Here is a 26,029-nt window from a genome sequence, read left to right as displayed (position 1 = left end):
TCTGTATGTTTCAGGACGACTAATCATAAGCTTTGCCTTGCGGTCCAGTCAGGGTGCCAACAGCAGACAAAGCATTCCAGGGTGCCAAGAAACCTCTGAGCCACAAAAACAAACTCCTCGATGCTCCTCAGCTTCATCTCCATACTTCAGATTCACTCTCATACACTCCAGTGCCTCTGTTTGCCTTCAGAATAAAACAAATCTTAATCAGTATTTTTGTCCTGTGTTCCTTATAAACTATCTAAACATCTTTCAAATAAGATACATTTATTAAAAAATCTGAATTGTGTCATATATTAAGAGTAGTTTTCAGAGAATATATTGTAAAGTTTATTTTTCAAAGCCCATTGCCAATGTGTTTTTTTTCTTGCTTTAAGAATACATTTAGGTTTATGCTTAAACAAGAAAAATAATCTACCGATGGGGTCAAATAAATCTTAATTTAGAGTACAAAGAAGTCTTAATCTATAAATGCAGTTTTTCTTTGCAAGTTCAAGTCTTTTCATCTTGTTTTAAAGATGTTTAGATATTTTTTAATGGACATGAGATAAAAATGATTTTTTGCAGTCTGGCTTGTCATCTCGTTGTATTGGTTTAACTGGCAAAAAAATATGTGTTAAATATGACTCTTCACACATTTAAATGTATCAGTTCATCTCAAATGCATGACGCACATACATTGATCTAGACTTAAATTGCTATACAGGGTCAGAAACAATTGGAATTTTTCTGTGAAGTTTTTAATGACGGACATCAGATTTGTATTGTACATGTATGAAACCTGCATGATTCCTTGTTCTTTAACCCTAAAAATAATTGGACTATTTTATCAGTGAAACCTGCACTTCATACTCCGAATCTGTTAAAAAAATAAATAAAAAAATAAATAAAAAAAATAAAAAAAATCGTTTTTTTTATTTTGTCTTGTTTTCCAGTATTTACATTTTCTGCTTTAAAAAAAAAAGAAAAGAAAAAAAACGTAATTTACTGGATTTTCTCTGAAAACAAGTCTTAACATCTTACACAGTTTTGCTTCTCAACTAAATGTTTAGATATTTTTACTGGAAAACAAGACCGAAATACTTGAAAATGATCTCGATAAGAAAGCGTGCCATCATTTGATTATTAAAACGTGATTGAATCGGTTCTTGTACTTTTATATTGTGGTAATTTGTAGGTTTAAATATCTTCACTTCTGGGTGTGAGCGACTATTCAAGTAAATTTAACATAACTCTTTAATATGTTTGAAGCAGATTTTCTCTGTACCGCTATAGAAATAATCAGGAAAATGTTTTCTTTTCAGTTGGGAAATACTCATTACAGTATATTTACCTCTTTTCAAATTTAACAGTATTAACAGCCATCAATGCACTTACTTCATGAGATTTTTTTTGTTTCTCTTAATCAGGTGTATCATGTGAGGCAATACAACTAATCTTGTTTTGTAGAGTTTTTTTTTACTGAATTTCTATGTTTACAAATGGCCGGAAAAGACTTCTGCATGTTATGGCACTCGTACCATGTGATGTCCTGTGATTGACATGCGATCATGTATTCATGCATAGATAGTGGATATTAATAGATATGTGGATGGTCTGGTATGTGATTTCATATGTGAGCTAATTTGTTACTGATCTGATGTTTTTGGGGTGCTTTTACCACCACTTGTAATTGCATTTGTTTTAATACTTCAGAGGCAATAATGTTTTTCACCTCTCTTGATTGAAATCTGTCTTGTGGGAATGTTGCCTCGCAATAAAACTTGAAAACTTTGAAAATGGGTTGCCTTTGATTTTTGTTAACATAAAGTTTATTTTTGGGGGGGGGGTTTGTCTTAGAGTCCCCAAGCCCCTTTAGCACACTGCGTAATTATATCATAATTATGTCGTTTCTTTATTTAGTAATTTCTTTCAGTAATCTCGACCAAATCAGATGATCTTATGCGACAACCTCATATTGCACTTTTATGTAAACGCCTATATTTATTACAACTTGTGCTTTTAGATCAGCTATCTTAAGCATTATAGCCAATTAATGTACGTTTATGACGGTGATGTGAAGCGCACATTACATGACACATGACATCACCTTGGACTACCATTTTTAATCTTCATTGTGCATGTTTTTGTGTGGACACAGGCTCAGATCATTGTGATGGGGGCTCAGGTGGTCGGAAGTGCATTCGCAAGAGCTTTACGACAAGAATTTGCAGGTAGATGCAAAGAAAAGATATATTAATAAATGTTAAGCGTGCTTATTAAACAGGAATTCGTGAGTGATAAAAATAGAACAATTTATTATTATGAATTTTCAAAAATATTAATTTTATTTAAAGGATTAGTTCACCCAAAAATGAATGAACCATTTACTCCCCATCATGCCATTCCAGATGTGTATGACTTTCTTTCTTCTGCTGAGCACAAATGAAGATTTTTAGAAGAATATTTCAGCTGTGTAGGTCCATACAATGCAAGTGAATGGTGGCCAGAACTTTGAAGTTGTAAAAAGCACATAAAGACAGCATAAAAGTAGCTAATCCAAACAACTTTAGTGGTTAAATCCATGTCTTCAGAAGCGATATGATAGATGTGGGTGAGAAACGGATCAATATATAAGTCTGTGGCAGAGCAGAGGGCTGGGCCGTGTCGTGATTCCGCACACCCGGACACTAATTAGGCTGATGAAGCCTGAGAGGGATAAGTGGCAGTGCGACAGAGAGAGAGAGAGAGAGAGTTAAGGACAGCTGTCCGACACCTGTGTGTGTGTTTGAGCTTTTGGTTACGTTTATCATTAAACTATTATTTATATTGTAACGCTGGTTCTCTGATATGCCGTAACCTGGTCCTTGGCCATTCCTCCACCCTCTAGTGGACGAAAGTCACGCCTCCTCGGGCGGATCGGAGGCAGTCCTCCGGCACCTGGCGGATGAAACGCCCGCCGCGTTTTTGGTGGACGGAAGGGGTCTCCCCCGCCCCTGGCAGCGGCCCTAACCGCTCCAGGCAGTCGGCCTTATCCCTCTCTGGCTTCATCATCCTAATTAGGGGCCGGGTGTGCGGAATCACGACCCGGCTCCGCCCTCCGCCCTGCACCAAGTCATTTTGTACTATAAATTCTCCTCCCTGCCCAGTAGATGGCGATAGGCGCGAAGTATGCAAATCACCAAAAACAAAAGAAGAAGAATGTGAAACCGGAGATTTATAGTAAAAAATGACTTAAATATTGAACTGTTTCTCACCCACACCTATTATATCGCTTCTGAAGATATAGATTTAACCACTGGAGTCGTATGGATTACTTTTACTTTTATGCTGTCTTTATGTGCTTTTTTGTGCTTCAAAGTTCTGGCGACCATTCACTTGTGTTGTATGGACCTACAGAGCTGAAATATTCTTCTAAAAATCTTCATTTGTGTTCAGCAGAAGAAAGAAAGTCACATACATCTGGGATGGCATGAGGGTGAGTAAATTACGAGAGAAGTTTCATTTTTGGGTGAACTATCCCTTTAAATTAATGTTGTAGGCATGCATATTTTATTAATATCTATAAAGGCATACAAGCAACTGGTAGAATAACTGGTGTTTCTTAAAGAAGATATTCTGAGCTTTTTTTGCGATTAAAGCATTTGGGAATGTGATATTAATCATTGACGATTCTTAAGCAATATAAAGCAATAATAAATTAATACAGCAGTACTAATGTAAATTATTGTGATAATAGTATTATGACATATTTGTTATGTGTTGTTTATGCAGCAAATACCAAATTGTAAAACAAATCTTAGGGTCTCAGGAGGATTTGATAATGTTGCATATTCCTAGTACTGGAATTTTATAGCATGACAAATGACTGTTTACAGTAAGCTTAATTCTGTAATAGTAAGTGATAACTGTAGTTTTGTGTGAATGCAGCCAGTCAGGTGGCCGCAGAGGCCAGAGGTCAAGCCGACTGACAGTCTGCGGCTGCGTCGAGTTTCACTGGAATGACTTTACAAGAAGCCCAACAGATACTGAACATCTCCACACTAACACCAGAGGAGACACAGAAGGTAACAGACACCTATCATTTATCATATATCAAATATTTAATATGGACTGTTAATCAAACCGTCACACTAGTTGGCGTACATTCTCTGTACATATTGGTACACATGCCACGATTTTGACTGTTCTCTGTCTGTAAGAAAATGTATGATTTTATTTTCTCTTTAGAATTATGAAGATCTATTTAAAGTCAACGACAAAGCTGTTGGCGGCTCTTTTTATCTTCAGTCAATGGTAAGACTTCACAGGCCGAGTGCTTTTTGCCAAAAAAAAAAAAAAAATGTTTGTGGTGGGTAACAGGCAGCGCTTGGTTTGTTGCCCAACTTTCGCTGACCGTAAGTGCTACAACAGCCTAAAAGACACAATGGCGATAACATAACGCTGTATTGTGATCACAGTAACTGGGTTACACAAGGTTTTTTTATTATTATTATTTTATCCCTTTGCTCCCGAATTTTGGAATGCCCAATTCCCACTACCTAGCAGGTCCTCGTGGTGGCACGGTTACTCACCTCAATCCGGGTGGTGGAGGACAAGTCTCTGTTGCCTCCGCTTCTGAGACCGTCAATCCGCACATCTTATCACGTGGCTCATTGTGCATGACACCGCGGAGACTCACAGCATGTGGAGGCTCATGCTACTCTCCGCGATCAACGAACAACTTACCATGTGCCCCATTGAGAACAAGAACCACTAATCGCGACCACGAGGAGGTTACCCCTTGTGACTCTACCCTCCCTAGCAACCGGGCCAATTTGGTTGCTTAGTAAACCTGGCTGAAGTCACTCAGCACAACCTGGATTCGAACTCATGATTCCAGGGGTGGTAGTCCGCGTCAGTACTCACTGAGCTACCCAGGTCCCCTACACAAGGGTTTTGAATGTGTTTGGTAGCAGTTGTGAGACCACAAACAAATTATGTGAATCTTAAAATATACGTCCATTTTAGCTGTAATTTGAATCACAACAATTGATTATCTGCAATAAATGGTGATGTAATACACATTGAATACACATTAGTCCTTATTCAACTGGGCTTTATACTTAGAAACGCTTCAGCAAAATTGCATAATTTAAAAAAGCAACATTTGAAGTTTGGGAAATTATTTTTGAAATGAATGCAAACAAGGCTGTACAAATCAAATAAAATCGGCTGACAACACAACAGAAAACACAAAAAACTAAAAATGTGTTGGCTCAAAACCATAGTGTGTGAAAATAAATAAATTCTACTCAGAAATGTACATATTTATAACATTTTTAGTGTTACATAATTTGCATTGTGTACAGCACAACATATTAATTATAAGGTGAACTTAGAGTGATATATGAAGTAAAAGAATAACTGTGAGTTCCTTGAACTTCTTTGGCTTAAAAATCCATAAACAATCAAGTACAGAATTGAGGTTGTCGGGAATACCCTTAAGCCCTTGCACTTGAATAATTTAAACATGTTTGTTTGGTCAAAAGGAATTTATTGTGACATTTATTTAGATGTTATTAAGAATTCATAGAGATTTTAGCTCTTTTTAGTATTACTGATGTTGTTTTACTGTAATTAGTTGTTTCGTGTCAAGTCACCATTTGAGTGATTAGTGTTCCCTTTGGTGGAGTTGGATCCTGTTCCATCCATATAATTTTTCCTTACACATGTGAATGTTCACAGCTTTATCTGCACTTCTTTAGGAAATCAATTTTAATGACTGACCTCAATCATTATTTCCATTTTGAGCCGATTATATTAAGTAGAAACCATAATATAACATAGTTGTTAGGTCTTATTTGTGTGACATACCTTTTTTAAGTAAATTAAGTTGAATGAACTGATACATTTCTGTATATCTAACAAAAGTTTTCGAGTTGTGCTGACATTAAATGACCATATGTTCAATTTACTGAAAAAGCACAATGCAAAAATGCTACATATACAGTTCATTCAGAAAGTATTCAGACCCCTTTTTTTTCACGTTATGTTGCAGCCTTATGCTAAAATGCTTTAAATTATTATTATTATTTTCACATCAATCTACACTCCATACCCTATAATGACAAAGCAAAAAACAGATTTTTGATAACTTTGCAAATGTATTAAAAAGAAAAAACTGAAATATCACATTGACATAAGTATTCAGACCCTTTGCTATGACACTTGAAATTTAGCTCAGGTGCATCCCATTTCTCTGCATTATCTTTGAGATATTTCTACACTTTGACTGGAGTCCACCTGTGGCAAATTCCATTGATTGGACATGATTTGGAAAGGCAAACAGCTGTCTATATAAGGCCTCACAGCTGTTAATGCATATCAGAGTAAAAACCAAGTCATGAGGTCAAAGGAACTGCCTGCAGAGCTCAGAGACAGGATTGTGCTGAGGCACAGATCTGGGGAAGGCTACAAAAAAACAAAAACATTTCGGCTGCATTGAAGGTTCCCAAGAGCACAGTGGCCTCCATAATTCTTAAGTGGAAGAAGTTTGGAACAACCAGGACTCTTCCTAGAGCTGGCCACCTGGAGAAACTGAGCAATCAGGGGAGAAGGGCCTTGGTAAGTGAGGTGACCATGAAGCCGATGGTCACTCTGATTTAGCTCCTGAGATCATGTGTGGAGATGGGAGAAACTTGCAGAAAGACAACCATCACTGCAACACTCCACCAATCTGGGCTTTAAGGCAGAGTGGCCAGATGGAAGCCTCTCCTCAGTGCAAGACACAAAAAAGCACCTAAAGAACTGTCAGACTGTGAGAAACAAGATTCTCTGGTCTGATGAAACGAAGATTGAACTGTTTGGCCTCAATTCCAAGCGTCACGTCTGGAGGAAACCGGGCACCCCTCATCACCTGCACAATACCATCCCAACGGTGAAGCATGGCGGTGGTAGCTTCATGCTGTGGGGGTGTTTTTCAGTGGCAGGGACTGGGGGACTGGTCAGGGTTGAAGGAAAGCTGAATGCAGAAAAATACAGAGATATCCTTGATGAAAACCTGGTCCAGAGCGCTCAGGACCTCAGACTGGGCTGAAGGTTCACCTTCCAACAGGACAATGACACTAAGCACACAGCCAAGACAATGCAAGAGTGGCTTAGGGACAACTCTGTGAATGTCCTTGAGTGGCCCAGCCAGAGCCCGGACTTGAACCCAATTGAACATCTCTGGAGAGACCTGAAAATGGCTGTCCACCGACTGTCCCCATACAGCCTGACAGAGCTTGAGAGGATCTGCAGAGAAGAATGGCAGAAAATCCCCAAATCCAGGTGTGCAAAGCTTGTCGCATCATACTCAAAAAGACTTGAGGCTGTAATCGCTGTAAGTGCTTCAACTAAGTACTGGGTCTGAATACTTATGTCAGTGTGATATTTCAGTTTTTTTCTTTTAAATAAATTTGCAAAGTTATCAAAAATCTGATTTTTGTTTTGTCATTGTGGGGTATGGAGTGTAGATTGATGTGAAAAAATTATTTAAAGCATAACAACATGTGAAAAAAGTGAAGGGGACTGAATACTTTCTGAATGCACTGTATATGTAGCATTTTTGCGTTGTGGCTTTTTCAGTAAATTTAACATATGGTCATTTAATGTCAGCACAACTCGAAAACCTTCGAAAACCCGAATCCAACACAATTTGTTCAGTGAATAGAATATCATTTTTAATCATATTAATTGCATGATGTGCCATATAATTAATCTCATTGCAATATTTACTGCGAAAGGCCCCCAGATAAATGTATTTTAGAATATAATTAAAATAATTGTAAATATAATATATAATATTATGATGAAGAACATCTGCGCCAAGTTCCAATCCAAACCACAAGAAAAATATCCCAATGCTTCAGGTGTGAGGACTCAAAAATGCATAATGAAATTGAAAGTAGAGCTCGCACTCACCTTCAAAGTAGAGCTCGCGCTGAGTTTTTAGGATGATGTGCCAAGTTAAATGTAGTTTGAAATGTATATAAATATAAAAAAAATGTTTCAAGATCCCAGCTCGGTCCAGCTATCTTTGAGTGCAAAAGCTCGTCTGTGGAAGGCAGTGCTGCCTGCTCATTGGTTTGATTAGGTGTGTTGCATGTACAGCTGGAGTTGCGCTGACTGCCCCCTACTGCATCAAGGTGGTACATCAAACTTGAATTGCTTCGATAGTGGGAACATACAGTACCTTATAACAGAATTTACATTCAGGTTGGGGGCATGATTAATTGCGTTAATTTTTCATCATTTAACGTATTCAATCGACAGCCCTGAAAAGCTGCCACACTTAACTAATCGTAAATTGTCAATCCATTTACGTCTACTCCTGTTGCGTCAAAAGTTAGGTTTCTTTGTAGTGGTTGAGCACTGTAACCAATCACAGATGTCCGGTGCTCACTTTGTGTACAATTTATTCAAAATTTGAAACAAAAAGCCAGTATGAAATCGACTGTTTTGACACTGTCTTGATTTACTGATGTATTAAACAACAATCAAGTATTCCAGGACTAAATTTCTACCACTGTGGATATATGCATATGCCTCACAGAAACTAATTATTTTAAAGTGAAATAATTTTTTTTAAATTCTGTTAAATCCTAACTGCAATATCAAGAGAAATAATCATCAATTACGATTTTGTTGTGAACGTGTAGCTCTAATAGCAATCAAAACTCAAAAAAATATACAAAAAATAAGCAAAACAGATTGGCTTGTAATTACCAGTAAATACATAATTGATGAAGTTTCATCAGAATTGAAATGTTTTTGGGGTCGTAGGTGGTGCGGGCAAAAGAACGTTTGATGGAGAACTCTCTATTCAACAACAGCACCAAATGAAACCACCAGACCAGCAGCAGCAAACATGAGCTTCACCTCCCCATCCACCCACTGTAATTACAACCCACATCCCCAATAAAGTGTTTTCTTTTTGTAGACCGACATGTCAGTCATTGCTTTACGCATCCATCCGACTGAATTAATATTTTCTGGGTATTGTTGAACAAATTGAAGAAACTTGCAACAACGAAAGCAAGCCAGTATTTATCTGAAAAATAGCCCAATCCCTCCCGGAATGCCGCCATACAAGATTTCTGCTTGGAGTTTGATTTTGGTCCATTCTTCCAGAAGAAAAGCCTCCATCTCTCTATGTGGAACTCTTATTTCCTACTCTTGAGTTCTAGAATGTTCTGTTGATGTGGTTGTTCATTGAGGCCATGTATCTTGTTTGACTTACTCTTGGAACGTATTGGAACGCATCGTATATCAATCCTAAAGTAAAAAAAAAAAAAAAAAAAACATGTCATTTGCTAATTTGAGTAAATTTCCCATGTAAATAAAATAAGTTAATTTTACTTAATTTATCGAAGCTGGTGTACTCGGCATGCACAGGGCGTGAATAATTAATGAGCTTGCATGGTTTCACTGTTTGCAAGTTGATTTACACCATTTTTTATTGTTGATATTGTTGTTATTTTTGCTAACTTCTTGTTTAGTGAAATATGAAGCTCATATCCTACTCAAAATTACCCGTTCATGATGAAAAAAATAATTATCTATTGATTGACACCGTCATCGTGTTTTGTGCACAGCTCTGGATCTTGTTTCTGTCACCAGTTATACAAGGTGATGTTGTCTAATAGACTACATTGACTACATTGCATGCATTAAGCTAACCTGTGGAAGGCTTGTGGTACATGTTTAAGTGGTACATGTCTAAGTACGTTAAAAAAAAAAAAAAAAAAACTTTGAAATGCTACATTTTTAAAAGCAAGGCCTAATTCAGTGATACATTGCTTGAGTAAAATGTACAAACAAAAAGACAAAGTACTGAGTAAACTTTACTTGAGAATTTCTAATTAAAGTCACAAAGAATTGTGTGTAGCCATTACTTGAAAATATGGTCTGTTAAATTTACTAGCAATATGCCTGGAAATTGTTTTCTTAGCCCTACTCCAATTTTTTTCTCTCTCAGTGTAGTCTAAATCCTGCATTATACAGCATTTGTTGAGATCAGTCTTTTTTAAATTCTTTTTCTTTTCTATTTTAGTTATAGATTGAATACTGTTGAATGTGTGATTATTTTAAGTGTGATTGGTTGCCTTATATTACTGTAATAAAAATGGCATTGAATTACATTTTTGAAATAAATAGTTTACGATTCAGTATTAATGTATAAATAATATTAGTTTTAATAATATTAATAATATTAGTTTATATCATGTGGTCAGTGGCGAATGATCAGACTCCGGTCGCTGCCATCTCACTTGACTCAGTGCAATGATAGACAGGCAGATTGTTTTAAGGGGTTGAAAGTCGGTGGGAGCACCCTCAATTCGGGAGTGGTGCGAGGAGCTGGAAATGGTGGCAGCCTTCGAAGAGGTAACATGCAGAAGGCTGGGGATATGGGATTCTTTTATTGGGAAATGGGGTAGATATTTTCGGGGGGCTCTCGGAGTGGATCTGTGGAGAGAGAGGTATAGTTTAGAGTTGTATGTTTATTATATGTGTGTGTGTGTGTGTATATATATATATATATATACATATATGTATGTATATTTATTTATTTATTATTTTATTCTCTGTATATGTGTGTACTTATGTAAGACCACTGGGATGTTCGTTTGGGGTTGGGTGGGGTTCTTGTTTGGGGAGGGGAAGTAGTGGGAGTTAATGTTGAGTCATTGTATATATGTTTTGTTTTTCTTTGTTTTGAAAAATTAATAAAAATGTTAATCACAAAAAAATAATATTAGTTTATTTAATAATAAATATACAATCAATTATACCATATTTAATCAAATTAGTTTAATTATAATAAATAATAATAATATTGTAACACTTTATTTTAGGGATCCACAATAATGCACTAGTTAAGCATGAATAAAACAGTAATTAATAATTAACTAAATGTAGAGTAAGGCTATCTTAGCTATAATTTACAATGTATTAAATGTCTTATTTTTGTATAGAAAGTAATGTAATTAATGCTCCATCATTGATCAAGTTTACTAAACAATATTAAGCCAGTAATTAAGGCTTATTAGTATTGGCTTTACAAATAATTCTAGGACAACTGGACCCCATATTCTTAAGTAAAAATTTTACCTATTCAAGTTATAAGCTTGTTTTGCATTTATTAGCTGGTATTGAAGTTTATGTAAATCCTGTATATTAAATACAGTAATTATAAATACTTAGTATTGGTTTTACTAAGTTGTTACTAAAAAAAAATTGCTAAAATCTTATTTCAATTTGTTAACATTAGTTACATTTATTAATAACATTTAACATGATACTTTTACAGCATTTATTAATCTTAGTTAATTTTAACTTCAACATTTACTAATACATTTAAAATCAAAAGTTGTATGTGTTAACATAAGCCAACAACTAACAATGAACTAACAATAAACAATTGTTTTTTTTATTAACTAACATTAAGATGAATAAATGCTGAAATAAATATCATTAATTGTTTGTTGATACCTAATGCATTAACTAATGTAAACGAATGGAACCTCATTGTAAAGTGTTACCCAAGAGTTTGGCAATTTATTAGTAACAACTTCAATCTAAGTTTAAATAAACTTGAATACCACCTAATAAATGCAAAACAAACTTGTATCATGAATAGGTAGAATTTGCACTTGAGATTAGAGGGGTCCAGTTGCCTTTAACAGAATATTTTAATGATTTATTTATAACAGCCTTGTAATGCCAGTATTAATTAAGTCTTAATTTCTGGCCTAATATTGTTCAGTGAAGTTGATATAAGACCTCTGAAACTGAGCATTAAGTACATTACTTTTGACATTTTCACAAAAATAAGATGTTTATTAAGTTGTAAATAATGGCTAAGATAGCCTTACTCTACATTCAGTTACTTATTAATTACTGTTTTATTCATGCTTAACTAGTGCATTATTGTGGATCCCTAAAATAAAGTTTTACCAATAATTCCTAATATTATAGGAATATAAACATGTGTAATTGTATTTAGTTAAAAAATAAATAAATAAATAAATAAATAAAATTCAGCAGCTCTTTAGTGTCATAAATAAAACCCAACTCAACAACGATTAGTACAGTTTAAAAAAAATCCCAATATACATACTGTATGAAACAATGGCAGCTAGAGTGTAGAACAGACCCCTGTCATTCAATGTTTTAATCAAACTAATCAAATCACAAACCAAAAATGACTCAGTACACTGGACATTTTTTGTTCAATCTGTATATTGAAAATTCTTGGTTAGTAAAATGATGTGTGATTTCAGTGTTTTTCTCACGATAAAGTACCTGTTAAGATTAAATGGTAAATGTTTACAATGATTTGGTCATATCATCTGTGTAGACACTGATTATCGAAATATGTGAATTGGAATACTCACAAACACTGTTAATTTACATTGGAATCACTTTTTTTAATAATTCTTTTATTACTCGAGCAAGGATCGGTGGGATGCATCAAGTGTAACCAAACAGACAGAATAGCCAACAAAAATCTTGTTCAAGGTCCTGTGATAAGACCCTAAACTGAACGGTTTAAACGGGACCTTGTTACAAATTTAACCCTCTGTGCATGAAAATTCAAAACTTGCAACAGAAAAAGATGCTACAAATCATGATATATCAAATGCAAATTTATTAAACATTTGTTTCTTTTATTTTCATTGACATCCTTATCAACATCGTAATAAAATTCCTCTAAAACAGGAGAACACACCTATGTTGTACCAACTGGAGACTTTTAACAGCTCTAAAATTCTGCATGTCCAGCTTCAGAACATGATGCTGGGAAAATATATATATATATATATATATATATATATATATATTTTTTTTTATATATACTGTAATACATCTACATTTCAACTATAATAAAAGGCACTTGGAAAAAATTAAAATACTGATATTAAAATATCTCAAAATGTGCAAAAAAAAAAAAAAAGAACAAAAAAAAAAAAAGTAAAGAATAAAAAGGATACTGGCCTTTCCAGGCCATAGTCTTTTTGTTAACCCTTTGTGCATTTCTGTGACACTTTAAGAACCGTCTGTGTTTGTTTATTTTGTTTGTTGAAGCTCAAATGAAATCATTTTACATACATTTATATACATTTTTATTCAAATGTGGTGCTTGATTTCTGTACCGTATATTTGCTGACTCAGGCAACACAGTTGACATTAAATGGATTTACTGCATTAAATATTTAAATTTGAATATCTAGCTATGACATCATCCCTGCCATTAAATTTATTGCTTAAGCCTCGCTAAATTCAGAATCGTTCGATTGCACCGTCGCTTCGTTAAGGCTTTTGGATCTACTGTCGACCAAGTTGGAAAAGTGCAGATGACTCCAGAGTGCTCAAAGGGTTAAAGGTTCAAACAGCTTATTTGATATTAAAGATTGATGTAGACCTTATTGGGCCTGTGTCAATGTCAGCTTTATCCAACCAACAGTACAGAGAAAGAGAGAGAGAGGGAACAGGAAGATGGACAAAGACATTTCTTTGATTTCACGAACCACTTGTATAAAAAGAAACTCATCCATGTTTGGAATGACATCAGGGTGAGTAAATAATGTAAGAATTGTATCTTGTGGGTGAGCATGTTCGGTCCCAAAAACACAGAATCTGAAAGGATTGTGTTTGTTCACTGCACATGTTTGAGTGTTTTTTCCCTGTCCCTTGTGAAAGGCTTTATAGAGCACAGTGGGTTAATCTTTCTTTGCTTTAACTGAAAAAAAAAAAAAAAAAAAAACTGCAGCAGTTCGACACTAGAGCGAATCAAGTTAGCACCATCTCTCTGCTGTCTAAACTGCAGTCAGTAGACATTTCTCTTCTGTTTTACCCAGTAAGCTCAGCTTTGAACTCTCATGTGAAAAAAGACTTCTCTTTTAAGGTAAGGTTCTGAGATACACCCCGATTGAGAACTTGATTGGGCCCCCCTGTTCAATCTTATTGGTCCAAAATCCTGTTCCCCATAAAGCCTCAAAAAATTTACATTTGCACAGCAAAATTCCACAGGCTACGAAAGCATGGCCAGATGTTAAACGAGTGTAAAAGCTGCAAAAACTACGAGAGTGAAGTAGAAACTCACTACCAAACCAAGCAACCTCATAATGGTCAATGCTTTGAATTCCCACACGGTATTTGTGTTGCAAATATTTTCTCCACTGAAAATCCATCAGGTTAAATTCCTGATTGTGCAAATTTTGCCTTTGGAATTTCACCGTGCAAAGGTAAATGTGACCGAGCCATAACTGTATATTAAATATAGAATATTTCTGAGCTGATTGTGCAACATCATGCAACATTTTCGCATTTAATGTGGTCAGACAAATCACTTTTCGCTGGAAGGATGTCGCATTGTCTAGTTGCATCTCCCTCTCTCCTTTGGACTCATCGGCTGGAGAAAGCTGACCATAGAGCAGCAATTGCAGAAACAAGAAATAAAGCAACTTCAACATCAGGAAATGTCACGTCCAAAATAAGACAAAACAAAAATGCATTAATGGTATAGTTTCCACAAACAACAATACAAACATTATGGAGTAAGACTCTGAGTGGACAAAAGGTTTTGAAGGGAGGGTCGGGTACATGCTTAAGGAAATGTAATTAATTCAGTCGGAATGTTCTTTTACATAACATTAGTTTGTTCGTCACTTAAATTGATATAATTTCTGCTAAATTATAGGCGGGACAATGGACAATTATACAGAACAAAACTTGTCCCTAAAACACGCCTGAGTTCTTTATCATAAGCGTGAATTAAATGTAAATGATATCTCGTGGAAAAACGATCTTGAAAGTTTGGTCGCAACTCAGTGACTGCAATATAAAGTGACACAACTCACTAAAGTCCCTTACACATGACTCGCGTTAATGCTTAAATGCACCTCTAAACACAAGTGTTGTATGCTGCTTTGACCGCCATATTAAGAGCATTGCATGGAAGGACATTTTTACTACCAAGACTATGATTTATTAATTCCAATAGAATATGTAAACAATATAATTCTCTGAATGTCATGAATCACCTATGACGTTATGTTGTACAACTTGTTAATGATAATAATAGTTGGTCCGATTTCTCGAAAATTTGCTTTGTGTCAGATTACACATGTATCTAAATGCACACAGAATCACTCTCCCATCTTTAGATTTACAATACGTAATACGTCATGTGGATTGTACGTTAAGGCCCGGGTATACTTAGTTTTTCTGCGGTCTGGATTTGGATCGTGCCCGGCCGACCACGTTGCCTTTCTGGGTATACTATTCTGACCGAGAGCGAATATGAATGCATTTGACGCATGCCCACTACAGCTGCTTTGTGATACTCTTTTATTACAGTCAATGGCCAGTGCATGCACCGACGATGTGCACAGATGAAGACCACATCCGTGGGACCGCATGGACTGTGCTGATGATGAAATTTGCATCACGCATACTGTGCGAGAAGCGATCAGCAACACGGACAACCAAAGTATACTTAGGCCTTTACACGTTGACCATGCTCCGAACAGTCAGCGGTAAACAGGATCAAAGATGTCGTAGCTTGATGCTTTGCTCCGTAGTGTTTGATGCATTGGGGAACCTTGAGCACGTTTAAATGCACAATCTTAAACCTATCCATTTTCTATAGCCGTTTGTTTTATGTAGGGTCACGGGTATTTTAAACCAATTATGCTTAATAAGCCAACAAAGTGCAAGGTCATATAAAGCCTTAAACGGCTTTCCTTTATCGCGGTAAGTTAATAAACGGTTTAAGCAAAAACCGATCCCCCGATTCCGCGTTGCACGTAAACACCATTATCAGCATTCTTACCGGCTTATCCAATGTGTGCAAGTGATGTGCGCACGTACATGCTGATGTCAAAAGCAGAGAATAACTTCAAATCTCATGTAAATGTGGTTATCTTACGTTATCTGATTTTTTTTTACAAAGCTGACTTTTGTAAGTTATAAGCGCATTGTTGTGCATGTAACCACACTCACTGACGCAAGTCATGTGAAAGGGCATTAATTATTGTATTTTCATTTAAAAGATGTGTCTTGGTTCCAATTTTCTGCTTGGCTATCCGTTAGCTGCCTAAATTCCATATTAAGTCCTCGCTTCAGTATTTGGGTATACATCTTCGATTTTGGCACAGTGTTTCTTACTTTTAATATGGGGCTGGGAAACTCTGAGAGCAAAGTTGCATTAACCAGGATTAACAAGGCCCTTAATCGTTGTGATACACCCAAACTGGTATATGCATGTGTCAAACATTCCACCATTCTGCTCCAACCAAAGGTCCACTGTTTTACCCAGCTCTGCTAGTATATCACAAAGCGGGACAATAATGTTAAATCTGGGCCTTTGTTCAACCAGCAGTGTGCAGTACATCTGATGACCAGAAGATGGAACTATTTGCAGCAGTGGCGTGTTATTTTACTATGGGCTTTTAGCATAACTGCTAGCTGAGTTTGTGCCCTTGTACTTGAAACTCAGTTACTCTGAGCTTAGTGTCTGTAAATCTCTTATTCATCAAAATAGAGCTAGTCAGTGTTTCTATTTCTTCCCAGTTACGGTGCAGATTGTCATTCATACACTTTATCTATTCTTTATTCAAAGAAATATGTTTACATTGCAGTGACATAGCTAGCAGCAAATGCAAAGTTTATATAGCTTGCAATAGCACAAGGGAAGTTCACGTGTAAGGGTACTCAGGAGTGCTAGCACTGTTTTATTGTCTGATGACAGACGCTGATTGTCATTGGAAAGAAAAAAGGCTAAAAATCAAGCTCTGGTATACCTTAGTCTTGCATATTAGCACCCCTTAGCAAAACTGAACAAGCTTCTACAAGTAGGGTCACCAACTTTTCGCAATGAGAATATGGTATGCTCGAGCACTTTGAGTGCTTCAATACGGGATGCTTTACTGTCAGACTGGTGGAGTCCCCTTTGAGCATTGTGCCGCATCAATACAGGACACAAACAGCAAAATAAAAAAAATTAAAAAAAACAGTAGAATAAAAAAAGACATTTTGTTCGTATTTTCCGGTAAAAATATCCAGGCATCCTTAAAACAAGAAAAGTTTGTGAAGGGCAGGGGTTCCGCTTTAGCGACGTTTTTGTGTCCCACTTAAATACCGGATAGTTTTGTCTAGAATAGAGGAAATATAGGTCATTTCGGACAGAATATGGGACAGCTGGCAACCCTATGTGTTAGTGAATTTGCCTCAAAGGTTTCTAGCTTGCTATATGCAGTCTTAGAGGTCTTTTCGTAATGGAATGGCTTGAGGGTCCATTTCACCATATTTTTTCCCAAACAATAACAACACAAGATTTGTGTCCTCAGTGTAGTGCGTACACTGTCGTCCAAAAAATAATCTTGCTTATAAATACATAGAAATGGTCTCTTGAAGCAAGGACACAAACTGCTAAGTCTAGCGTATAGATCAGTGCTTTCATGAAATAGCAAGAAAGAAAGAGAATGGAATTGAATGGTTGGCCACTGATGATTTTCAGAATTTTTAAGCTAATTCTCAGGCTTGATTTGTTAGTTGTCCATCTCAACATAATGTTGCTATTACCAAAGAAATAAGTAGCAGAAAAGTTCAAATTAAGTGTGAAATGAAATGAAAGCATAATGTTGAAGATGGTGTCACCTCCAAGCAGTGCAGACTACATTAGCTTTGTGAAACCCCCCCACAGGCTTGCCTCTGACCTCTGACCCCTGTTCCACCCCCACCCTTCCCTCTCCTTAGCATGACCCACCCCTGCCGTTTCTCTGGAATGTGGGGCTCAGTTGACCACAGCTGGCTTCAGCACTACTGGGCCAGAGGGGATGACCACCCAAGACAGGGGGTCATTGGACGCTCCGGTAGAGAGGTTGAGGACGCCCCCATGGATCTCATCCTTGCCCCCATCCTCTCCCCTGGCCTTGCCTTTGCTATGATCCCTGCGCTCTGAGCCCAAAACTTGCACCATGGGTAGCCCAAATGTGGAAGATGAGAAGGTAGGTGACAGCAGGGGCGATTTGGCCAAGCTGAGTGGGGAACCACTGAAGGACAGGATGGGCATTCCTCCAAGCCCAGCTGAAGGGGTGCTCGGGCAGCCCAGCATGCTCAAGTCCAACGGGCGGGGACTGAGGGGCGACAAGGGGAGGGAGCCCCCCAAACCCTGCAGACCATGACTGCCCAAGAGAGCAGCTGCAGCACTAGGGATGATGATGTGGGCCCCACTGACGTAAGTGAGCTCGGATTCTTTTCCCGCTCCTGTGATCTGGCCTGGCTTCAACAGGGAGCCCACCCCACCTGGACCTCCCTGTTCCTGGGCTACAAAGTGCCCATGAGCCTTGATATGCTTCCTCAGGGAGCTGGGATCTGTGTAGCGTTTCAGGCAGCCCACCATCTTGCAGTAGTAGGGCTTGTCCACATAGTGCGTGCGTGTGTGCTTGAACCGATCGCTGGAGTTGGAGTAGCGCTTGTTGCAGCCCTCGTACGGACAAATATAGGGCTTCTCTCCTAAAAGACAAGCACTGAATTAGCCAGGACATTGGACTCTTACATGTATGAATGCATACTAGAGTGACACTGACCTGTATGTGAACGGTTGTGAATTTTGAGGTTCTCAAGGCGGGAGAAGCTCTTGTTGCAGGTGGGACATCGGTGAGGTTTCTCGTTGGTGTGAGTGCGGATGTGGATTAGCATCTTGTACCTAACAAGGAAGACTGTTAGATTAAAAAAAAAACATTCTACATCACACCTAAGACACAAGATACTTTTGATTTAAGACACGTATTACATTTGAATTCAGCTACATTTAACATCTTTAAAACAAGACTTTAGGTATGTGTTATGTTAATGTTAGACTACAATTTATATATTTACATTATTTATTTACTTGAACATTTTCCATGTGCCATTACGTCTCATGCACAGTCGAAGGCTCAGATTTTTAAAAGTATACTTTTTTCAACGCTAACCTGTTTGAAAGCGTGCTTTATAATACTGTCTAGTATGGTCAATGGCAGGCACATCCTCTGACAACATACAAAGTCGTGGACTTTCCACACAACTATAAAAATAGCGGTCGACCGATACGGGTTTTTTAATGGCCGATACAATGCCGATATATCACGCAATTTACTATAACAACATAAAATTGCAAAAAATAAAAAATAAAAAATAAATAAACTCTTATTTAGCACTAGATTTACTCAATTTCACACAAAACTTTATCTTTGTAAAAAATAATCTAAAAAAAATTATATTGTATTTTAAATGGTAGATAGCAGTTTCTTCTGATTTCTGTTTAGTCATCACATTTTAGTAATTTATTTGCGCATGAAGAAATGGTTAATACATTAGGAAGAAGGAAAAAACAGTACACACAGTAGTCCAGCAACCATGGATGGCATGCCACGTTAGCAATCGCATTTTCTTAAAAAATGCCGAAGCAAACCAATTGCACATACAGTCCATAGTGAATAAGACATTTACTTATAGCGCACGTGAAAGCTTTTACTTTGAAGTTACACTCATGCTCTCGTGCGGATCCAGTGCAAGCAGCAGTCTCCTGACAGTTTAAACGGCCTGGATCACCTGCTTGGATTGGAACTTTTGATCCTGATCCTGAAGTTTTGATTTTGGTTGATGGAATACGTGCTTCAGATGAAGATATTAGATGAGCGCTTGACGGGAAGAAAACGCTGAATTTTCGTGAGGTTCATGAATTACATCTGTTTAAACTAGATATCTGCATATTTGCAGATGGTATATGATAGAAGTTTTATTGATATTTGCCTTTTATCATTAGAAAAGAAAGTTAAAAGTGACAGGGAACTGCTGAGGAGAGGCTGATAGAATATGTGCTTTAGAGGTAGATAAATGAGTGCTCCAAGGGAAGCTGGATTTGCTCAAGTTTTGTGAGGTTTGTTTATTACATCTGTTTAAAAAAGATATGTGCATATTTGTAGATGGTATATGATATTCGTTTTATTTATATTTGCCTTTTTGTCATTAGACAAGACAGTTAAAAGTTACAAGTTCAACTGTTGAGGAGAGAGAGGGAGAATGAAACAGGCGAGCACTTTAACAGTCTGAGCTCAAAAACATCTTTCTGATATGCGGACCATTTAAATGACACTGTGTTGCACACCGGTCTATTATTGTTGTAACACGATGGCACGTAACAACAAAATGAACTGTGACATTTACATGTCTCAGGTGCTTCACGTGCAAAGCAAGTGATTCTCGGCGCCCTCAAGAAACAAATCGACCAAACAGGAAAATTTATCGGCCGATGCGATAATGAAAAAGTCAGAATATCGGCTGATTTATCGGCCTCTGCGATATATCGGTTGACCACTAGTCACGTGCACTGTGCATGAGACATCGCGGCATGCAGAAAACTAAAGTATGGCCTTTAGACTTAAGACATGCATTATGTTAGACTTTTAAGGATAGTTTACATAAATATTTAAATTCTGTCATCATGTCATTCCAAACTATGATTTTCTTTCTTCCCTGGAACATAAAAGGAGATGTTCAGCCAAATGTTCACCATTCATATTCATTTCACTTTTTTTATATTCAATGAAAGTAAATAGTGACTGAGGCTAACATTTTTCCTAACATCTCCTTTTGTGTTCCACGGAAGAAAGCTGTTCACAAGAGTAAATTATGACAATTACCATTTTTGACTAAACTATCCCTTCAAGACAAGTGACTTGTTCTTTCTTGCATGTAGACACATTTTATTTAAGGTTAAACACACAAATATTTCTTGATCTGTGTTAAGGGTAAAGTTATTCCTGTCATTAACAGATGGAAACAAGAAAATGCAATAAATGCACCTGGCATTGAAGCCCCGTCCTTTGCGTGCACACCCCTCCCAGTGGCAACAGTACCCAGAGTCCTTCTCTGGCTTCACATGGAAGACATTGACATGGTCCACCAAATCTTGCAAAGAGTCAAAAAGCATGTGGCACTGCAACATGAAGACAAAAAACTAAATCACACACTTTGTAAGTACAGAATATAGCAGTTCCTACAATGAACCATCAATATGCTCAATTTGCTAATGTGAAAAATTAAACGGCTAATATAATTCCCATTTAACTTTTTTTTTTCATAAAAAATTTCATATTTTGTGAGGGTTAGTAAATGATCACAAAATTTTCATTTTTAGGGTCAACTATCCCTTTAACAATAGCCTCTGCATTAGAAGTCTTTTTTTTTTTTTTGTCACCTTCCTCCATCGACAGGCCAGCTGTTCATCTGCCGATAGGTCAGGAGAAGCTCGCATGTCCTTGGACTGGCGAATAAACATGGATGAAGGCAGGTGAAGCCCTCCTCCTCCTCCAATGGGCATGAAGAACTGGAAGGCTTGAGAAGTAGCCCCTCCCTCCATGTAACGGATATGAGTTGAATCCTGAGAGAACAAAACGAGGAAAGAGTTTAAGGCAAACATAATTCAAGACTCTTACTTGTCTGTTTTACACCAGGCTAGCAATTGCAGTAATTGTTGTTAAGCTGACGATAATAGCACACTACAGGAGGCCTGTGTTCAGTAATCACCCTCACAGCAGGAGACTCTTATGAGTGTTTTGCTGGTTATGGCAGCTCGTCACCCCTCTTTCTGCCCCCAGCTGTGCAGTTCTGAGCTAATGCCCCTCCACAGCCTATACACAACCACACATTTCACACTTAAATGAGAGGAAGGCACGACACAAATAAACATAACAGTACAAATCCCATGAACACAAATTCATATTCAACACATATGACATGATTATGCACAGATGCCCTCCTGTTTTTTATTTTATTTTTTATTTATTATTAAGAAAACAGGGCTACATAGCTATAAAATATATTTTTAAATTTTCAGAAGAATATGTTATTGGTGGTTGCCCACAAAGCTAGAGTGTTATGGGTGGTTCCAGGGCATTGCTATGTAGTTGCTAAGATGTTGTGGGTGGTATCCAGGATGTTGCTATGCAGTTGCTAGGGTGACGTAGGTGGTTGCCAGGGCATTATGTAGTTGCTAAGGTGATGTGGGCGGTTGCCTATGCATTGCTATGTAGTTGCCAAGATGTTGTGGGTGGTTTCCAGGACATTGCTATGTAGTTGCTAGGGTGCTGTGGGTGGTTTACAATGTGTTGCTATGTAATTGCTATGATGTTGTGGGTAGTTGCCAGGGTGTTGCAATGTAGTTGCTAGGGTTTTGTGGATGATTACAAGGGCGTTGCTACAGTATATAGTTGCTAGGGTGCTGTGGGTGGTTTACAGGGCATTGCTATGTAGTTGCTAGGGTGTTGTGGGTGGTATCCAGGATGTTGCTATGCAGTTGCTAGGGTGACGTAGGTGGTTGCCAGGGCGTTATGTAGTTGCTATGGTGGTGTGGGTGAGTTATCGGATGTTATGTAGTTGCTAGTGTGCTGTGGTTGGTTTACAGAACATTGCTATGTAGTTGCTAGAGTACTGAAGGTGTTGTGGGTGGCTACCAGGGTGTTGCTATATAGTTGCTAGGGTGTTGTGGGTGGTTGCCAGGGCGTTGCTATGTAGTTGCTAGGATGTTATGGGTGGTTTCCCCAGGCATGGCCATGTAGTTGCTAGGGTGTGGTGGGTGGTTGCATGTACCTTGCTATGTGTAGTTGCCAAGATGTTGTGGGTGGTTTCCAAGGTATTGCTATGTATTTGCTAGGGTGCTGTGTGTGGTTTGCAAGGTGTTGCTATGTAATTGCTATGATGTTGTGGGTAGTTGCCAGGGTGTTGCAATGTAGTTGCTAAGGTTTTGTGGGTGATTACAAGGGCATTGCTACAGTATATGGTTGCTAGGGTGCTGTGGGTGGTTTACAGGGCGTTGCTATGTAGTTGCTAGGGTGTTGTGGGTGGTATCCAGGATGTTGCTATGCAGTTGCTAGGGTGTTGTAGCTGGTTGCCAGGGCGTTATGTAGTTGCTGTGGTGGTGTGGGTGATTTACCGGATGTTATGTAGTTGCTAGGGTGGTGTGGGTGGTTGCATATATACTATATGGCCAAAAGTTTGTGGACACCATATGTGCTTGATGAACATTTGATTTCAAAACCTTAGGCATCAATTTCCCCCTTTGCTGTAATAACAGCTTCCACTCTTTCGGGAAGGCTTTCCACTATACTGTATGTAGTAAAATGGCTGCAGGGATTTGCTCTCATTCAGACACAAGGCTATCAGTGAGGTCAGGAACTGATGTTGGTCGATGGGGCCTGACTTACAGTTCTGTTCCAGTTCACCCCAAAAGTGATCAGTGGGGTTCAGGTCTGGGCTTTGTGCAGGCCGGTCAATTTCTTCCATGCCAGACACAGTAAACCATTTCTTTATGGACCTCACTTTGTTCACAGGGGCATTGTCATGCTGGAACAGAAAAGGGCTATCCCCATACAGTTGCCACAAATTTGGAAGCACACAAAGCCCAAGCCATTACATAAAGAAACATTAAGATTTTTCTTTACTGGATTTAATGGAGTAACCAAATTCGTTAATTAGAAGGGGGTGTCCACAACCTTTTGGCCATATAGTGTACCTTGCTATGTAGTTGCCAAGATGTTGTGGGTGGTTTCCAGGGTATTGCTATGTAGTTGCTATGTAGTTGCTAGGGTGCTGTGCGTGGTTTGCAAGGTGTTGCTATGTAATTGCTATAATGTTGTGGATAGTTGCCAGATCATTGCAATGTTGTTGCTAGGGTTTTGTGGGTGGCTTCCCCAGGCATTGCCATGTAGTTGCTAAGGTGTTGTGGGTGGCTACCAGGGTGTTGCTATGTAGTTGCTTGGGTGATGTGGGTGGTTGCCAGGGCGTTGCTATGTAATTGCTAGGATGTTGTAGGTGGTTTCCCAAAGCATTGCCATGTAGTTGCTAAGGTATTGTGGGTGGCTACCAGGGTGTTGCTATGCAGTTGCTAGGGTGTTGTGGGTGGTTGCCAGGGCATTGCAATGCAGTTGCTAGGATGTTGTGGATGGTTTCCCCAGGCATTGCCATGTAGTTGCTAGGGTGTCGTGGGTGGTTGCCTGTGCATTGTTATGAAGTTTTCAAGATGTTATGGGTCAGTTTCCAGAGCATTGCTATGTAGTCAGGGTTTTGTGGGTGGTTTTCAGGGCATTGCTGAGTAGTTGCTAGGATCTTACAGGTGGTTGTAAGGGCATTGCTATGTAGTTGCTAGGATGTTGTGGGTGGTTTCCTGGGCATTGCTATGTACTGTAGTTGCTAAGATGTTGCGGGTGGTTTCCAGAGCATTGCTATGTAGTTGCTAGGGTGTTGTGGGTGGTTGCCAGGGTGTTCCTATGTAGTTTTTATTGTGTTGTGGGTTGTTGTCAGGGTGTTGCTATAAGTTTAAATTTGCATGTTTTTTTTTGTGGAACACGTTCTGTGGCAAAATTTATCCTGTTTAAAAACAAAAACAAAGTTCAAACCAGCCTATCATTTGGAGGGATTTTTTTTCAATGTTGGGAATGTTTCAGCTACAGTATGTGAGAAGTGTGTATGAAAAATCTCATGAAACATGGCTGATTCCATTAGAGAGCATCTCTAAAGCTTGATGTTAAATGTTAACATGTTAAAGCCACGATGTTCCCTTGGGTATGTAGGAGAGGGTGGCACATAGGCACACAAAACGCCATGCATTTTGCCCTAGTGAGCAGGCACAACCAACAGGCTCCCAATTTAATTTAGAGAAAATTGAATTATGCAGAGAGAGCTCAGTACTTCGCTGTAAATCTGATTTAAACCTCACGTCCTGCCCGTCAGGCCATGGACAGAGAAAAGAGAGATGCTTGTGTGAGGAGACACAAGGGGCATTTGATAAGAAACACTCCCCTCACATCTGGGTCAGTGAGGCTAACACATCTGAATATCTCGTGTTGAGGGAAGGGAGGTGCGTTAAATGTTCAAAAACCGATGACCCAGAATCAGAACGAGAGTCTTGGGCTGCTTATGAGTCCCTGATGCTGCTCTTTACCTCTCTTGTTTTGCTAAATTACTTATGGGCCCATGGTGAAAAGTGAGATATCCTATTTAAAGGGATAGTTCACCCAAAAATAAATTACTCACCCTCGTTAAACCAATCTTAATTTCTTCTGTGGAACGTATGATATTGGGAAGAATGTTAGTGTCAGTGACCATTCATTTTCATTGTATGGAAAAAAGATGCAATGAAAGTATATGGTGACTGAGGTTAACATACCTCATTTGTGTTCCTTGGAAGAAAGGTATTTTATTATTTTTTGTATTTTATAATATTTAATACATTTCAATTACCTTTCCAGGGCCTAAAAATAACAATTTTACAATTCTTTAATATTGCCAGGTTGTCCATGACCGTGGAGACAAATAAAAATACTTTAAAACAACGTTATTTCACAGCTTCTTTTTTTTTTTTTTTTTTTTTTTTAAGAAATAATAATACAAGATTATTGTTTTTCCAAACTACTCATGCCAACATTTATTTTTTCAAGAATTTCAGATTTTATTCTTTATTTTTTATACTCCGGATGGTTGCACCATTTATTTATTTATTTATTTATTTATTTTAACAAGTCAAAAGATCTGGACCTAAAAAAAAAGGGTGTCATGTTATTGACCATTAGCATACAGTAGTGACAATGTCAACTTTATTTATATAGCACTAATAAAACAACATATGTCTCATGTGACAGACATCACATGAGCTATATGTAACTCACCCCAGGGAAAATGGGAGTCGAGCTGTTCCCATTGGTGAAATCTGGAGAGCAGGCGGTGTTGCAGGGTGATGGGGACATGCTGAGGTCCACAGCGGGGGGTGTGGGGGTCTCGGATTTGTCCTGCAGGACACCTGCTAACATACAAACACAGATCACACACCAGATCTCTGTTATACTCTAAGCCGTTGTACACTATCATATACATTCTACTCTATTCTATGCTCTACTGTTAACATACTGATGGCTCCTAATATGGGTTTTATTGAAATACAACTTTTGCACCAACTTTTGAGCATACATTTTTCTGTCCTCAC

At 38.0% G+C, this 26,029-nt stretch overlaps 3 protein-coding genes across 6 annotated transcripts in view; 2 read left to right on the top strand and 1 right to left on the bottom strand.

Moving 5' to 3' along the window:
* coro7 (coronin 7) overlaps positions 1 to 1,240 on the top strand; it is a 171,743-nt gene extending 170,503 nt beyond the window's left edge. For both annotated transcript variants that reach the window (XM_051714117.1, XM_051714116.1), the window contains exon 28: positions 15 to 1,240. In XM_051714117.1, coding sequence (XP_051570077.1) covers positions 15 to 23 — 9 coding nt within the window. In that variant the 3' untranslated portion in view covers positions 24 to 1,240. The remainder of the gene's footprint in view (positions 1 to 14) is intronic.
* An 805-nt stretch (positions 1,241 to 2,045) lies between these two features.
* pam16 (presequence translocase associated motor 16) lies at positions 2,046 to 8,873 on the top strand. Its single transcript, XM_051715480.1, is given in 6 exon segments — positions 2,046 to 2,051; positions 2,141 to 2,213; positions 3,910 to 4,046; positions 4,210 to 4,275; positions 8,785 to 8,803; positions 8,806 to 8,873. Coding segments are annotated over 6 exon segments (369 nt in total).
* Positions 8,874 to 12,422: 3,549 nt separating this feature from the next.
* The window catches only part of glis2b (GLIS family zinc finger 2b), a 64,372-nt gene continuing 50,765 nt past the window's right edge, over positions 12,423 to 26,029 (bottom strand). For 2 of the 3 annotated variants that reach the window (XM_051714188.1, XM_051714186.1), the window contains 5 exons: positions 25,716 to 25,849; positions 21,251 to 21,433; positions 20,856 to 20,989; positions 18,597 to 18,715; positions 12,423 to 18,522 (listed from right to left, as the gene is read on the bottom strand). In XM_051714188.1, the coding sequence (XP_051570148.1) occupies positions 17,801 to 18,522; positions 18,597 to 18,715; positions 20,856 to 20,989; positions 21,251 to 21,433; positions 25,716 to 25,849 (1,292 nt within the window). In that variant the 3' untranslated portion in view covers positions 12,423 to 17,800. The remainder of the gene's footprint in view (positions 18,523 to 18,596; positions 18,716 to 20,855; positions 20,990 to 21,250; positions 21,434 to 25,715; positions 25,850 to 26,029) is intronic. The other variant, XM_051714189.1, reaches the window with a different exon arrangement.

This window comes from Myxocyprinus asiaticus, chromosome 13 (genome assembly GCF_019703515.2).
Source record: "Myxocyprinus asiaticus isolate MX2 ecotype Aquarium Trade chromosome 13, UBuf_Myxa_2, whole genome shotgun sequence".
Taxonomy (NCBI): Eukaryota; Metazoa; Chordata; class Actinopteri; order Cypriniformes; family Catostomidae; genus Myxocyprinus; species Myxocyprinus asiaticus.
Note: the sequence above shows the minus strand (reverse complement) of the source record. Positions and strands in the feature narration are given on the sequence as shown.